The sequence below is a fragment of the Anthonomus grandis genome, chromosome 10 (assembly GCF_022605725.1).
Source record: "Anthonomus grandis grandis chromosome 10, icAntGran1.3, whole genome shotgun sequence".
Lineage (NCBI taxonomy): Eukaryota > Metazoa > Arthropoda > Insecta > Coleoptera > Curculionidae > Anthonomus > Anthonomus grandis.
In genome coordinates, this window is record NC_065555.1 from 494,707 (window position 1) to 512,718 (window position 18,012).

The 18,012-nt window shown below is 32.4% G+C and overlaps 1 protein-coding gene and 1 long non-coding RNA gene across 8 annotated transcripts in view; one reads left to right on the forward strand and one right to left on the reverse strand.

Moving 5' to 3' along the window:
- LOC126741708 (GRAM domain-containing protein 2A-like) overlaps positions 1–18,012 on the reverse strand; it is a 52,929-nt gene that overhangs the window by 21,634 nt on the left and 13,283 nt on the right. Inside the window, exons 1-2 of one of the 7 annotated variants that reach the window (XM_050448251.1) lie at positions 7,043–7,177; positions 5,080–5,430 (exon numbers count right to left, since the gene is read on the reverse strand). The exons of 2 other annotated variants lie outside the window; for them this stretch is intronic. In XM_050448251.1, the coding sequence (XP_050304208.1) occupies positions 5,080–5,222 (143 nt within the window). In that variant the 5' untranslated portion in view covers positions 5,223–5,430; positions 7,043–7,177. Of the gene's footprint in view, positions 1–5,079; positions 5,614–7,042; positions 7,178–16,462; positions 17,163–18,012 lie in introns of those variants that run through there. 4 more of the 7 variants (XM_050448249.1, XM_050448250.1, XM_050448252.1 and 1 more) reach the window with 4 other exon arrangements.
- Positions 14,670–15,625, forward strand: LOC126741712 (uncharacterized). Its single transcript, XR_007662294.1, has 2 exons — positions 14,670–15,190; positions 15,309–15,625. It is a non-coding gene; the product is annotated as an uncharacterized LOC126741712 (long non-coding RNA).

Consider the following 18,012-nt stretch of genomic DNA (forward strand, 5'->3'; position numbering starts at 1 on the left):
GCAAAAAAAAAGTGACTCAGCCAAAAATGCCCTTACAATTCAAATATTTAACTTAATGTAATGTTTTTACCCTTAAAATAATCCTCAGGGATCCTACAAATTTACAGTGAAAAAATTATGAAAATATTTCCAGTGGTTCCGAAGTTATGGGCAAAAATGTCCGTAAAAAAATAAAATTTCTGAAATTACAATTTGGTTTTAAAATCTTCAACTTTGAAGGCTTTTGGACCTTGGATGACTAAACTGTCTTTAACTCAACAAGTTTTTGAGGTACAAAAAACGTTCATATATGAAATTATTTGAAAACAAACGCCCTTTTTTGTAACGTAACCTTTTTCAACATATCTCGATTATTTTATATAAAATTTGCAATAGAAGTGAACATTTTGTAAAAATATTAGCAAAAAAAAGTGACTCAGCCAAAAATGCCCTTACAATCCAAATACTTAACTTAATGTAACGTTTTTACCCTCAAATTCATCGTCAGGAATCCCACTATTTCATCGTGAAAAAATAATGAAAATATTTCCAGTGGTTCCGAAGTTACGAGCGAAAATATCCGGTTAAAAATAAAAAATATAAAACAACAATTTGGTATTAAAATGTTGTTCAATTGACGTCAAAATTATTATTTTATTTAAAAAAAAAAAACAATAATTTCGTCCAGGCAGTTGGCTTAATTCAAAAACAATAAATTAATGACGTCAACTGCCTAGACAAATTTATTGATTCTTTTCTGTAACAGGCAGAACTGCCCGAACAAAAAATGCCGTTATCATCCAAATATTTAATTCAGAGCGACGTTTTTACCTTTAAATGAATCCTCAGGAATCCGACTATCTAAAATATTTCCAATGGTTCCCAAGTTATGGCCATGAATGTCCGTAAAAATCATGAAATTCCAATTTGGTTTTAAAACCTTCAAATTTGGTGGCTTTTGGACCCTTGATGACTAAATTGCCTTTAACTCGAAAGGTTTTTGAGGTATAAAAAACGTTCATATATGAAATTATTCAAAAATAATTGGACTTTTTTAAAATGTAAGCGATTTCAAAATATTCTAATTATTTCATGAAAATATTTACGACAAAAGTGAAAAATTGATGAGAAAATGAGCCTAAAAAAGTAGCTTAACCAAAAATGCTCTATATATTCAATTTTTTAATTCAGAGTGACGTTTCTACCCTCAAATTCATCGTCAGGAATCCCACTATTTCATCGTGAAAAAATAATGAAAATATTTCCAGTGGTTCCGAAGTTACGAGCGAAAATATCGGGTTAAAAATAAAAAATATAAAACAACAATTTGATATTAAAATGTTGTTCAGTTGACGTCATTAATTTATTATTCTTGAATAACATCAACTGCCTGGAAGAAAAATTATTAATTTTATTTAAAAAAAAAATCAATAATTTCGTCCAGGCAGTTAATTCAAAAACAATAAATTAATGACGTCAACTGCCTAGACAAATTTATTGATTCTTTTCTGTAACAGGCAGAACTGCCCGAACAAAAAATGCCGTTATCATCCAAATATTTAATTCAGAGCGACGTTTTTACCTTTAAATGAATCCTCAGGGATCCGACTATGTTGTCGTGAAAAAATTATGAAAATATTTCCAATGGTTCCCAAGTTACGGCCATAAATGTCCGTAAAAATCATGAAATTACAATTTGGTTTTAAACCCTTCAAATTTGGTGGCTTTTGGACCCTTGATGACTAAATTGCCTTTAACTCGAAAGGTTTTTGAGGTATAAAAAACGTTCATATATGCTATGATTCGAAAATAATTGGACTTTTTTAAAATGTAAGCGATTTCAAAATATTCTAATTATTTCATGAAAATATTTACGACAAAAGTGAAAAATTGATGAGAAAATGAGCCTAAAAAAGTAGCTTAACCAAAAATGCTCTATATATTCAATTTTTTAATTCAGAGTGACGTTTTTACCCTCAAATTCATCGTCAGGAATCCCACTATTTCATCGTGAAAAAATTATGAAAATATTTCCAGTGGTTCTCAAATTATGACCAAAAACGTCGGTTAAAAAATAAAAAACATAAAACAACAATTTGATTTCAAAATGTAGAAGAGATTTATGACGTCAACTATTGTAAACTTATTGAAGTTTTAGTTTCGAATTATTGCGAGAAAAAGGTTTTGATACATGAAGGTTTTTATGGATGAACTTAACCTCAAAACAAAAACTCTAATATCTCTAAAACTAGCTGAGTTAATCTTATGAAATAAAAGGGATTTTATTAAGCAAGAATCCTTGCTTGGTGCGTGTCCTTTAAATTCATCAGCTTAATTGACCCTTCAATGGTTCAAGACCTTTAAACTTAATTTTATCAATTTTATGATAACTGTAATAAGCCACGATGAAACTGTTCGCTATTTTTAATATAAACTGACGAATTCTTTATACATTCATATTACGCGATGACGCGGCGACTATAGTGAGTCAAATAACACACACACACACACAAAATTATTCGCAATTTTCTCATGGGAAGTGTGAGATTAAATCAAGCGAGAATCAATAATTCATTAATGAATAAAATTTTAAGGTCGACTTGACCGGACAATCGAATACACACCGATTGGGTCAAGGCGAACACGCATAAGAGTGGCAAATTACTCGTTTAATATTTGAATATCGAATATATTAATTAACAACTGTTTAATGGGGTTTATGAGTGTTTTTTGCGTTAGGAATTAGAAACAGTAAGGGCTCCTATTTTAGTCCAAGTCAGATCTATGATGTATGAATATAGGGTAGTTCAAGGTCAGTTACTACCCCTAATAAAAACCTAAATAACTCAGAAGATCCATCAGATACAATTTTGAAAATGTGTACACATATTCTCTCGACAATTTGATTGGACACCTATTTCAGCGTTTTTCAAAATTTGTACAAGATTTTGAAAAAAAAAATATTTTTGGAAAATAATAATTTTTTACTCTAAAAATTCGACAAAATGTCCATAACTCCAAAAATTGACGAGATACAATTTTGAAAATGTGTACACATATTCTCCCGACAATTTGATTGGACACCTATTTCAGCGTTTTTCAAAATTTGTACAAAATTTTGAAAAAAAAAAATTTTTGGAAAAAAAATGATTTTTTACTCTAAAAATTCGACAAAATGTCCATAACTCAAAAAATTGACAGGATACAATTTTGAAAATTTGTCCACATATTCTCTGGACAATTTGATTAGACACCTATTTCAGCGTTTTTCAAAATTTGTACAAGATTTTGAAAAAAAAAATATTTTTGGAAAAAAAAATTACTTTAAAAATTTGACAAAATGGCCATAACTCTTTTTATTTCATGCGAATATTTTCAATAATTCCAGACATATTTAAATTTTTATAAGATGAAGTCGGTTTAGGTAAACATACTATAAAATAACTTAAATTACTTATATATTATAAAACTTACTATATTATAAAATTACTTAAGTGCTTTATCAAGTAGCCCTGAAAAATAAAATTCAACTATTTCAGTACCTTGAGATCATATTTATATAGCGTCACTAATTTATTTCATAAAAAAATAATCGATATATAAACAAATTAAATATGGAAAAAGTGCTTTCATTTAAATAACCGGAGGGGGACTTTGAAACAACTGAATAACAATATTATGTACATAGATGAGTGCGGCTATAATTTTAGTTCAAAAGTCGACAATAATTGTTCAATTATTACAGCAGTTAAAACTATATATTATGATTATGTTAGGTAGGAAATGGCCACGTTTTTTCAATTATGACATTAGAGAGTGAATAAAATTTAATAGTAGACTTGGAAATAAACAGAAAAATTACAGTCAAGCCACATACTAGATTAGCAGAATTTAATATTTAAATCTAGATGTGTCATCGGCCAGTAGGCTTAGAAATAAGTAAAAATTAGTGTTCACACTAGATCACAGAATGTTGTAACAAAATGTATTGCTTTAAAAGTTAAATACGGTCGATCGTTATTGTTGCCTAATAATCATCCCGGGAATGTTTATATTGCATTCCCAGCCATTAAATCCGATATATCTCACCTGACACTAAACGTTCGGGCCTGTACATCGGCTCCAAAATTCATCTATTTATAAGAATTAACGTTTGTAGCGCGTAGTTTGAACCGTTCAAAGTTGCTCGTCCGTTATTTTAACCTTTGAGTTTTCACGCATTAAAAAAATTAAATTAATTAATTAACAAGGTGGCGTGGGCGAAAACTGGAACATGTCACCGCATGTTTCCCATTCTTACAACCGTTTTTGCATGAGAAAGAGAGAGAGAGAGAGAGAGAGAGAACGATATAAAGGACTTATATCAATGGGGCACTAGTTTGTTTGCGAGTTGTAAGTGGGTGTGGCTTAGGTTGACGTAACCATGACAACGGCATGGTGGCCATCTTGGAAAAATCTCATGGTATTTTTTTTGATTGCTATGACTAAGTGAATGCAAAATGCTTTACGCTTGCAAATATTTATGCATTTTCGACAATTAAATCGAATAGTCTTAGAAATATAGAAATAAACAAAAGTTAGGTTAAGTGTTTTAATGGCACACCAGATCAATATTTAAATATTAAAAAACAGAGTTTTAAGGTGCGTAACCAAATTTATTAGTTAGAACATGTCACCGCATGTTTCCCACTCTTCCAATTATTTTCAAACCATGCAAACGTGCATGAGAAAGAGAGAGAACGAGATATGGTACTTATGAATTTTTTTTTGCGACTTGTGGGTAGGTGTGGCTTATGTTGAAGTAACTATGGCAACGATCGTCGATGCCATTTTGGAAAAAACTTAATAGGAAATGAGTGGGGGAACGAGGGCAGAAAGAGGACAACCTAATTTTTCAAAGTTTTTTTATTAATACATCTTTTTAACATTATTATGACACTCTTGATTATTAATGACTCAAATAATATAAATGATAAAAGTTGTCATATGGAGTGTCATTGTATTTAGAACGCACGCGTACAGTGTTGCCAAGTTTTTTTTTTTTGACAAAACAAAAGAAGCCACTTTCTTTCTCCCTCTGACAGACACATTATTACTTACCGAGATTTTCTCAGAAATTTATTTCGAACGACATGCAATTTTCCATTCTCGTTGATGGTGGCGACGCCCCCCTCCAATCCCTGAACGAAACAGAGCATGTCGGTGGCGTCGGTCATGCATGCGACGCTGTGCTGTTTGCGCATGACCGGACGTCGTGCTGGACCGACGTCGACGACGCCGGCGCACTGTACCGTCTTAGACGTATCCCGCGCATGTTCGATCCCTTCACTATCGAGATTCGGTATCGAAAGGGACAGATTTACCGGTCGTTGACCTATTTTGGCACTTGTTTGGCACGACCGTTTCAATTATTGCGAAACTTTTGGGACCGCTGACGTAATTTTTAGGTGTCTATTAAGGCAAGTTATAACTCAATCGTATCCAAGTAGCCGATGAAATTTCGATGTGCAGTAGCAAGAGTGATGAAGACCGTAGGTCGTAGAGGCCTGTTAGTTTATAATTGAGATCAGGTGTTTTTGTGCATTTCCAATTTTTCAAAAATACTCCATAACTCTTGTATTTTTCAATTTATAGCTAAATGTAACTTTTTATGATTTGTTCTATTTTTAAATAGGAATACAATGCTAAAAGCAACTTTTCCATATTCCCAATAGCTTTTGAGAAAATGAGGAAAAACTCCTAAGAGATTAATCCCAATTTTCTGGAATACTGTTGGACTTAAAAATTATTTTTCTATTGCATCTGATGCGCATTGACATTCTAAACAACTTTTGTTTTAACAATTTTTTTCCCGATTCAATAGTTTTCCAGAAAAAAAAATAAAAACCAAAATGATGAACATTTTCCCATGGATTTTTGAGGAAGACTTTTTGGGAAAATTGGGTATAACTTTTTTCTAGTACATTTTTCAAAAAAGTTTTATAAGACTTTTTTGAGCAGTTTATCAAAAAAAAAAAAAATCTAATTTTTCAGCAAAAAAATTTCCGTTTTTTCAAAAATCCTTCACAACTTCTTTATTTTGAGGTTTACGACTAACTGTTGTTCTTTATCATTTGTTCTATTTTTAACTAGGATTCCAATACTAAAAGAAAAATTTCCACATTCCCAATAGTTTTCGAGAAAATTAAGAAAAACTTTTAAGCAATTTTTTCCAATTTTCTAGAAAACTTTTGGACTTAAAAATTATTTTTCTATTGCATTTGCATACACATTGATATTTCAAGCAACTATTGTTTCAACAATTTTTTTCTCCAAACAAAAGTTTTCCAGAAAACCAAAATTTTATACATTTTCCCATGGTATTCCTTTGGATTTTTTTGAGAAAATTGGAACTTTTTTCTAGTATATTTTTCAAAAATCCTTTGTACGACTTTTTTTGAGCGATTTATTAATTTATAAGAAAAAATTAAAATTCTCAAAATTTTTTATATTAAATACTTTCTTCACTCTTTCAGTTCTGTGCATTTTTTTTGTCACTTAGATATGGTTGAGTTGTAGTTGTTTTAACCTCAAAAGTACAAAAAAAACAAACGATATTAATCCTGTAACCATTTTACCAAAATACCCCTTATAAGAATTTTACGTAGAATCAGATAATAAAATACAGGGTGTCCTGTTAAAAAAAATATATTTTTTTTAAATTGTAAAAAAGTAAGTTGATGTTAAACTGTTTTTTTTTTTTAACGTAACTTCAATGCCATCTATTAACGACTCATAACAACTAGACAGTTTAAAAAAAAAAAAAGAGTGTGAAACAAAAAAGTCTCAACCGTTTGTGAGCCACCCTGTATATAAAACACTGTTTCCATGAGGGTGCAAGCGACTGGCAACACCAGCGTCTACTTCCGGATCGATTAGAATAGAATATGCACAATATGTATGGAAGTTGAGACGTATATAATTTGCGATGTAAAGGGAATATGTAATATACTTATTTAAAGCGAGAGAGAGAGAGGTTAAAACAACGCGCCTTAGACAAAGATCTATATATATATATGTGTACCTGTCACGAGGAGGAAAACATTTGAAAATAAATAAATAAACAAAAATAATCCGGGCACCTCCTCGGTCGGTCGGTCGGTTTATTATTAAATCGTGGCAAATGGCGACGCGACGGCTGATCTTCGACTAACTTGACCATAGAATAATATTGAGGGGGTATACTAGAATGACCACTCTCATATGTGCCGTGGATCCAAATTGAGGCGCCTCCTTGCGGCTAGGTATTGTATTAGAAAGAGTTTTCGCATACCCAATAACTTTTAACGAGCGTTATTTTACTTATGCGATAACGGTAACTGGTATTATATTTTTTAACGGCGAATGCGCCGGATAAAAATTAAAATTGAGTTCCCATGTAACCTAATGTAAATTCATACTTCCTCTTGACATAAATGCTGATTTTATTTGTTAACGGATTTTTAAATTTTTTAGTAAAATCCTTAATTTATTCTAAATTAGTGGAAACTTAGTAATAAGATATTTGACTGATATTTAAAGCTATAGGTATCACCTAAGGAATTATAATATGTAATATTTTATATTTTCACAAAACCGAAAAAAAAAAAATGGACTGTTTTGGCCTCGTTTATTTTTTTGTGTACCAGTGTTTTTTTTATTTTATATGTTCAATGACAGTTAAAGCAAACCTAAAATTTAAAAAAAGAGGTTTTGATGTTTTTAAATTAGAAAATTTTACCCAAAAACTGGATAAAGTTTTTTTAAATGCATGGTGACTTTTTCTTGATGACACTGAAATTACATTTTTTTTTCTTTTGAAAATTATTTCTAACTTTCACTAGGCAATGGTTTTCTTATTAGAAAAAAGAAATAATTTTACTTCACAAGAATTGAATTTCGCATTTCCTTTCTCCAAAACAATAATTAATATTTAAAAAATAGAAATATTATTTTAATTGAATGTACTTTTGGTTTTTATTTCCTATAAATTATTAACTTTAAAATTTAAATTTTTAAATATTATTTCAGTTAAGTAAAAAAAAGACTTAAACAAGAGACAAAAGTTGTTAAATGGAAGTTTTTAGAAAATTTACACACCTTTTATTCCAATTATAACTTTTTTAAGGAAAAAACGGCTTGCACAGTTTGGATTTTTAGGTCTGCTAATTAACGTAGAGTAAAAGGTATGAGAAAAAGCAAACTATGTCATAAAGGCCTTTTTTAGTGAGACAATCCTAAAAGTTTGTAATTTCAACATAAAATAAATAAGAATGAGGTGATACAGTCTTAAATAGAACACATTGTATAGTTTGTTTGAAGGCATTAAATATAATAATCTCTCTAAAATCAAAGAGGTATACAATAAACACAGTTTATTGTATACCACTTATTTTGAGGCTTAAAAAAAAACACAACAAATTGTAGATTAATAGTTTATTTTACTTTTTGTAATTAAAGCGTTTTAATTGTAGTGCTTTAGCATTTTTAAAATAGGGTGGACATTTTACAGGGAGGCACTTTACATTTTTACCTTTAAGAATGTTATTAATTTCCCTAATATAATTAAAAGTTACTACATTAACAAAATATTTAAAAATAGTGTTTGATATTAAATGATTATGCATACAGGATGTAAGTTTTACTTTTACTAAAAGTTGTTTTAAAACATATTGTAGAACTCCCTTCTTATGCAGATCTGTGTTTAGAACATACTTGATTATGGAATATGCCTTACCCAACTTAAACACAAACTCTTTATAGCGCCGGACTGACTGGAGCCCGTAAAATATTGTAAATGATATTTTATTTTCCTTCTTTCTCTTTTCTATGTCTTTTTCGACCTGAACGTGAACCTATGACCCCCCCGCCGCACTTTGGATCGATATTTACTTGTTTCTCCATCTAGCGGTGAGGTATTGCTTTTTAGAGGCGGGTCCACCCTTTTAATAGGAGTGGACAGGCCGTGAACTTGACTTTATTCACGAAGGCGAACAACCACGCGACCACACCGCGTTGCCATGTTTGTGTCTTATTTCCCACTTTTCTTTTCGCACACATACACCGGGTAATTATCGCTATTTGGCTCGTTTTCCCATCATTAATTCAGTGGGGGAAAATTTCCCGATCAAACGACGTTAATTAAATAAGACGCCGTTATAGATATAAAAAATGAGTATATAACCTTGTAGCGAATTAACTCATAAGTCAAAAAACGCTCGCAATTATTGTTAACAAATATCCACAGGAATGTAAGAGCGCGTACTCCGCTATCCTCTAGTTTATCTTGATGCACTGAGAACATTAATGTAGATTTAGGTTATTATTTTTATGTAAATCGTTAGTATAAAAACCCTTAAGCAGTTTTTCATATATTGAAGTAGGGGAGACCGGGTCGCGTATTTACCAACCCTAACCCGTTACAGTGCTAACCGATTCCGACTATGGCCGACAGCGAAATTTACAAACCATATCCCGATGCAGTTCTCTGGTACCTGTACATCAACTTTTGGTTTTTCTTATGGACGCCATATTAGATTCTTGCATTTTTAGAAAGTCCTTTTTAATACCTTTTCATCGATGTATCGCACATGCATATCAGATGTGTAGTTTTTTTCCTCTCGCTCTTATGGGAAGTACACAAACCGCTTTTCCGAAATGCAAGTGTAATACATCAATAAAAAGCTACTTTTACTCTAAAAGAACCTTTTAAAAATGTAAAAATCCAATATGGCGCCCATAAGAAAAAACAAAGTTAATGATGGTTGGCAAAAGACGAAACGTTTTATTGAAAACCACTATGTAGCACGGAAAAAGTGGCAATGCAAAAGTGCAAATTATTTCAAAATTGGATAAAAAAAAGCTTAGAAAAAAATAAAATCGAATTTTTAAAATGTCGTTTTTTTCCTCGATATTTGCAAACGTATCAGAAATGTATTAAATTTTTAAACGGAATTTTAATAAGCATCAAATTATGCAATTTTGCCATAATTTAATCGACCCTGTATCTCTTACCGTTTCCGAGATCCCAATGATGAGGGTCGAATTTGGGCCACCCTGTACATTCCATGTAATTTTGTTGATTATGTTAAAAACCCAAGTATTTTGTATTTCGACTGTTTAAAAGTTTACGCACAATACAAGTGTGTAATTAAAATTAAAAAAAATTTGTTTCACTTTTATTTTTATTACTAGATAGATCTCGTAGACCACCGACCTAATTTTTTAGCCTTACAAACATTTTTACACTTTACTATATTTCAAACAGATTCCGCCACCATGTAGCAAGGAAAAAGTGTAAATTATTTTAAAATCCGATAGATAATAAGCTCAGAAAAAAGTAAAATACATTTTTAAAATTTCGATTTTTCACGATTATTTTCGGAACCAATCGGGGGTTTTTAATTTTTTCAAAGGCATATTTTTGAGCTGAGAAATGCGCAACTTTGCCCAAATTTAACCATCTTCGTATCTTATATGGTTACCGAGAACCCATTAGTGAGGGACAAATTTAAAATACCCTTATATATTGTCTCTCAGTCAGAAGTCAATTTATTTTGTTCATTTGTTTTGTTCCTAAACGTTCTTAAATTAGTGCTGCGAAAGCGGCCATTATAATATTAGATTGGAAATTCAACGCAGTTGACTAATCTCCTGATCCTAACTCCCTGCAGTACGAGTGAACTGTGTTGGGATATGGTTTGTAAATTTTTCGTTCGGCCATAATCGGAATCGGTTAGCATCGTAGCGGGTTAGGGTTGGTAAATACGCGACCGGGTCACAGCGGCCACCTTTTACTTATTGTTGGCGTATTTTTCAACTCATTTAAGGTATTTGATTTTTTCTTTAAGGGAAAGAAAGAACATAGTCTATACTAATAACGCAAAATATATTTAAAAAAAAAAAAAACATTTTAATTCGCCTTGATTTTTGGCCACCGTACCCCGCACCAGGGGTAGAGTGGCCATGACATTGGGGCACACTGGTCACTAACAAAGAAATACACGTTTAAACTTATATTTAGGAAAGATTACATTATATTGTATCCACTAAAGTCAACACCGAACTTATAAGTTGTACGTAATCTGGAAGTACCACAATAATCTAAAGGGGCTAGTAAAATCGAAACAATATCAAAAACTGGGACTGATGCCTCATCTTTCACTTGAGGAAAAACAAACTTATTGCCTTAAGAAATTAACTTTATATTCGTCGCGTTCAATACCTTCGACTTGGCCCACATAGAACCTTATTGCCTTTTTAGTTGCAAACCGAACCAACACAGCACTTAACACGAATATTGTCCAAATTTTCATCCAGTTCAACAATGTCTTCATCTGATTCAAAAATCTATGGTAATCTGCTAAGTCTGATATTTCACCCTCACTTTCGCTGCTGGATGGCATTAGTTTAATTATATTTTTCTTACCTTTTACAGCTTATTCTGTTTTTGTTTCAAACTCTCCTTTCGACATTTTTCCATATATTCCTGTTCTATTCTGTTCATTACAGGTGCGCTTGTCAATATCTCTGCTTCTTTTTTTTTTCGTCCGATTTTTCGTTCTTCAATGTCATTAACTTTTGGATATGGTCGTAAATTTTCAGGAGATATTAAAGGTAATCTACACTCATTTTGATTCACTAATGTATCATTTTTCAAAGGAATTGAATTACAAGAGCTGGTGGTCGAGATCACCTGATTTAACGGGGTGTTTGGTCTCACTGTCTTCTCAGGTTCTATATGTGAAGTTTGGTCCTTTGGTTTTTCTGGCTTATCAGTGACTTCTGCTACTACATACTCAGCATCTCCATATAGAAACTTGTTAAGGGGAAATATTAAGCTAAGCAATTTTTGTGTGAAAAGGCAAGAGGATAAGCAACGCCTAAAAGTTCGACTATTTCGTAAATAGTGATACGCTTTCCGGGATTATTATCCAGCCAAGATTTACAAGTGGTCCGTCCACATTTAGTTTGTGAACGTCCAAATAGTTTAAATTTTTTCTTTTTATAATATTTCTTTGTTCTTCTCTCCAAATTAAAACTACCATTTCATTTAATTTAATTTTCTCCTTTTATTATAACCAATTTAATTAATATTTTTATATTAAGTCTTAACAACAACAAATCTGCGCGTGTACGATAGCCTTTAAATTTCTAAATTCCTTTGGTTTGTGCTGAACGGACACCAGAGAGAAGACGACTTCCTTGTTAGCACTTTATCATCGCGCATCGATTTCAGTGTCGTCATCTATACGTTTATTTCCGCAACTGTTGTCTTAATCTTACCGCATCACATATCGTGATTTACTTATCAAACCCGCAACCACTCTTAGTGATTCAACCCGAATTAGAAGACCCAAGCAGGCCTGCTGAAGCTCGATACAAACACCTTAAGGTAAGGATCTTTAAAGGCTGGTTTTTCGACCTTTCCACATTTACTTTTAATCACACAAATGCAGTCCACTTTAAATCTCTCACTGAATTATCTAAATCCACCTTGTGCTTAACTAAAAAGATAAGTACATATACAACTTTACAAAAGAGAAACAAAAGAAAAAGTTCTTTTTTTCTTACCAGACCAACCAACAAGCATTATTATAATATGTCTTTAGTGGTCCATACACACATTTATCCAGAGGCTGCAATTTATGGCTTGTGTGGTGCGGTGGCAGCGTGAACAGAATTATTCCTGATTTTTTAGCTAAGGAGATCACGTTATACGATAAGTGTGTTTCATGGTTATCCATGATTAGTAATATCAGATCTTCTTTCGCGGGCTTGACATGTTTAATAAAATGCTGTAACCAAGATTCAAATATTTTCGAAGTCATCCATCCATTGGGCGAGCATGCTCCCACTGTTCCTATTGGAGCATTCTTGATCATATTATCTCGAAAATTTACTCTTGGAATCACTAATAGTGGTGAAACACAATTTCCAATAGCATTAATTGCTTCACACATAGTAACTAGAATGCCCCGTTCCGGAGAAGTCACTTGCCCAACTTGTCTCTGACCCTTCTCTGCAATAACTTTAGTTGATCCTTGCACAGTCGTCAATGCATTATAAATTTTACTGGCATCCAAAGTAGGATACTTTTTATACAGTTTTAACAAAGTATCGTACCATTTATGAACTACGACTTTATTGAATGCTACAGATCTTGACATAGATGTCGCTTCAGGGGTTCGTAATGAAATAATGGGATTCCGTTTCATAAAAGCACTAAACCAGTCTGGGCGGTTTTTGGTTGTAAGCCATGTTGAAGTTTTCCGCACTGAATTAAATATTGGCGTAAAACTGCCTCTTCTTCATGTGTAAAAATTTTTCGGCATTCGTAATTAGGGCGCATTTTTGGAAATATCGGCTCTTCCCAGTTATTATTTTGGTCACGGCATTTTAAAATATATCGTCGCAACGTGGTACAAGTCGCAGTGAAGCCGCTTTTGTAGCTAGACCTCCATTTAAAACTGCAGTAACAGCTGCTTTCATATCATTTTCGTCAACTAAGCCAATATTTGCCTTACGTTTTCTATTACGTGGCATTTTATATGGGTTTTGTAACCTGAAACAATTAGGTACAATATATATTATTTATTTCTTAGCTTGTTTTCCAAAAAAAACCACTAATATAATAAATTAGAGATTGTTGAAATAGAAGTGTTCTGTGTGTATAATATACCGTGTGAAGTGTTAATACCATATTAGCTAGAAAGAAAGCAAAATACAGCAAATGCAAATGGAATATTGTTTGCTTAATTATATTGATAATAAATTACTTTATTATTGATATTAAGATGTCGGAGAATTCTACAAAAATTAAAATATTAACTGGGGTACAGTGGTCACTCGAATTATCATAAATTAGTAGTGACCACTGTGCCCCATTTTCAACCTGGCCACTGTGTCCCAAACTAACCTAAAATACATGTTCTACCAAAAAATATTGCTAGTCAAACCTAAGATTTTTCGCTTCTCCACCCGATATACTTTAATGTACCCGTCTTAAAATTAACTAGGTTTCTTTACGGAAAAATAATATGACAAGGAATGGTGCAAAAAATAAAACGTACCTTAACTTTTCACGTGCACTCTTCAAAACAAAAACTGACACTAACACAAAAATCGTAAATAGGACGGCGGACATCAAAGGAAGAGAGATTGTTGGAATGGTAGTTTGCACGCTACATCCTAGGTGGCATAACATACAAGCCAAAGGAACAAAAGTTATACCTACCCTACCCTACTTGCTTACAAATGTCTAATGATCGTTTAAAATTCGCGCCAAATGTCGGCACGTCAAATCGTAGCAGTATGTCAGTGTGAAACCAGTGTTGCCAACCCTACTACTACAGAAAGAAAAGAAAATTTTTATAACACCTTAATATATCATTATGCATATTACGTGAATATGTAGTACAATAGTCTTTTATTTTAACAAATGCTTTGTTTCATTTATATGATATAGGTAAGTAGTGAGGGTCTCTCCCATTTTTATCTTTGGTTACGGTAAATCGTAAAGACATTTATTTTGTAAAGACAACTTAAATTAAATAACTAGTAGGTATCTTTCATCACATGAATAAATGTACTATTTTTGTACCATCTGTACTATTATTTTGTGGGAACTTGTACTATTATGCCCAACAGATAAGTTGGTAACACTGTGTGAAATGGACGAAGTCGCTTAAACGTCAAAATCGGCCCTTTTCGCTAACATTTTATGGTACAAGTGGGGCATTTTACCAATTTATACCTATGAAGATGGAAAACTTAATGTTTTCCCTGCCTGTAACGTGCATTTTCTAAGACATCCGCACTATTTTCAAGCACTTTTAGGACAAAATTCCACTATAGATTCTTGCACCTCGCATGACTAAAATATTAGTACACACACCATTCAAAGGCCACCTCGGAAGTGGAACAAAGAGTAAATAATCGCGTTAGAGGCCTCCTATATGAACTTATCCTTGTATAGAAGGTCAATTATGGTGTTTGTTATGTATTTTAATTTTTTTTTTTTTTATAAATTTGTAAAAGTTGGCAACAGGGCGTCGTCACAAATAACGTTTTTCTCCTTTTTCTTCGCCTCCGGTTCGAAATAGTGCGAGTCCGTGACAACGTGTAACGCTAAATGGCAACGGGTTTAGTTTAGACAGCTGATTCACTCTTCTTCTCGAAGAATTTCGACTCGGTAAGAATGTCGGCAAGCTTTTTTATGTACCCACCGATTGAATGATGAAAAAATCGTTACAATCTCCTCACCTTCTCACTTGGTACCTTAGTAGTATTAGACTTTTAATACATTTTAGAGAAATACAGATGCCGCTTAAGTAAAGAGAAAATAGTGTTATCACCACTGGACGACAAGAACCAGGCAAAATCTTTAAAACCATTAGGAACCCATAAATAAGATGACTATTTCTTTGGGTATCGGGTTACACAAATGGAACTAGGGCAACTTGAACCCAAATGAGGGACACTTCGGTTTTGGCCTGAAAAGCGTGCACTTGTCGGATACAGAACCCTATTTTAGTTCAATTTAGCCGTTTGCGTTTATATTAATATTTTTATTCTCTTCTGTCTTAATCTGATTTCATTGTAATAAAATCCGTGTGTTATTTAGAAATCGTCTTAATTATTTTTGAGTTTTACAATAGAATGTTCTTTGTCAATTGTCAAGTTTTTGCATATTTCTGCTTAGGCTTTTGTTTTTTTTTTTTGGCAAATAATGAATATTTATTATTATTATTATTAATGAAATCGATTATAAGAATATCCAATATCGCACACAAGACAGTCATATTATTGAAACAATCGAATATCTTAACCTTCTATGTACATACCTATTAAGCGTGACGTAAGCGTATCACACTTAGATCTACCTAGAGGTAAATTAATATTATTGGAACGTTAAATATGACCTTCAGGCCACCATGTCGTTGTTTATTTAAATAAAATTCAAAGGTAAACGAACGAGGTTCATTACATAGAACTGTACGTGAACGTAGATATACCGAGAGTGTTTTAATTAAAAAAAGAACTACGCATTCGATGTAAATTTAAATTAAAAATCATATTTAGTTATTTTTGACAGCCCTATATTATGAATGCAATGACTCCTCCCTATGTTAATCTGGTGTGTCATGACTATATTCAACATGAAATATTTAGTCGAGGAGGCTTGAAAATGTCTCACACAGTCACGATTATACTAAGTAAGCTTTGGAATCAATAATTGGCCTAACATATTTTTTCCAAGTCTTCCTGACCTGTTTTTAATTAATCAAGGCATGCTCAATAGACACAAACATCAAAATTGCCCTTATGGGATATTACATATTATAATTAGAAAATAATTTCCTATCAAATTAAACTTAATGGGGAGAGGATCGCATGTAAAAGTTATCATAATTTCCCCGTGAAATAATTTCAAGGTTGCCATGCTTGACTTTCTTGCCCTTACCCTCTATCTTCATCGACAATACTGTGTGACCTTTGCACTCTGAAACTGTTCCTAAACAGCCCCCTTTGCGCCGGCAAACTGAGTCTCCTTTTAAAAACCCTTAAAAAATTCCCCTTTTCATTAAAATCTTGACCGTTCACACTTTGATCACTACCATCCAGGTTGATTTTTACGCACTTCCTCTCTCTCTCACTCGTATCCATGCCATGGCCACTAGCAACCGAATGTCTTTTTCTAACTATATTCGTCAGTTCCTCATCACAATAGTGCGCCATGGCGTTTAATGATCCGGAGTTTTCCAGGTTGGCCATAAGTAAAAGGGAGGAATATTGTCGACACTTTTCCACTTTCACCAGTTTCATATTGTTCACTTCAGTTCATTTTAGATAAGAGTATAGGAGCAAGGCTGAGATACTGCCACAGTAAATAAATAAATTATTAAAAATTATGTATGAATTGTTATTTAATATGGGGGGCAGTCGATCAAATACGGTTAAGCTGTATGTACACACAAGACAATGTATAAAGGATTCATGATGAAGTTCATGTTACTGATATAACCCCATCTTGCTCTGACATATTATAGTGAGTGATGATAGAATGGTGTTGTCTTTGTCTTAATTAACTTTTTAAAGTGTGCCATGACAGGATCTTCTGAAAGGTTCCCTTTGAGGTCATAGTAACACTTGCTTCAAATTCCAATAATTGAACAAATATTGGGAATATTTTTATTAAACAAAAAGCAGAATATTCAACAAATAATCTTTAAGGTTTAAATCAGTCAAAGTTAGAACTTTTGATATATCAGTCCTTTTAATAGTGCTGTCCGAGAAGCAGGTTTGGTCTTTATAAGGTGACACTTTGAAGACAAAAATCTCAAGAACTACTGAGAATATCTCCATGAAATAAAAAACGGAATACTCACAAAGGAATATTCTATAAATGTTTCTTAAGGTTTAAATCAGTCAAAGTTAGAACTTTTGATATATCAGTCCTTTTAATAGTGATGTCCGAGAAGCAGGTTTGGTCTTTATAAAGTGACACTTTGAAGACAAAAATCTCAAGAACTACTGAGAATATCCTCATGAAATAAGAAACAGAATACTCACAACGGAATATTCTATAAATGTTCTTTAAGGTTTAAATCAGTCAAAGTTAGAACTTTTGATATATCAATTCTTTTAATAGTGATGTCCGAGAAGCAGGTTTGGTCTCTATAAGGTGACACTTTGAAGACAAAAATCTCAAGAACTACTGAGAATATCCTAATGAAATAAAAAACAGAATACTCACAAAGGAATATTCTATAAATGTCCTTTAAGGTTTAAATTAGTCAAAGTTGTAGTTTGGGATATAACAGCCCTTTTAAAAGGGCGTGCAGAAGCAGGTATGTGACACTCAAAGTGACCACTCATTTCGAAGTAAAAAATCTCAAAAATTACTGGAAATATTCTCATGAAACAAAAACTATATTATTCAGAAAAGAATTCTCTATAAACATTCTTTATATCCAGATTATTCAAAAACGTTTATTTTAATAAATGACACCA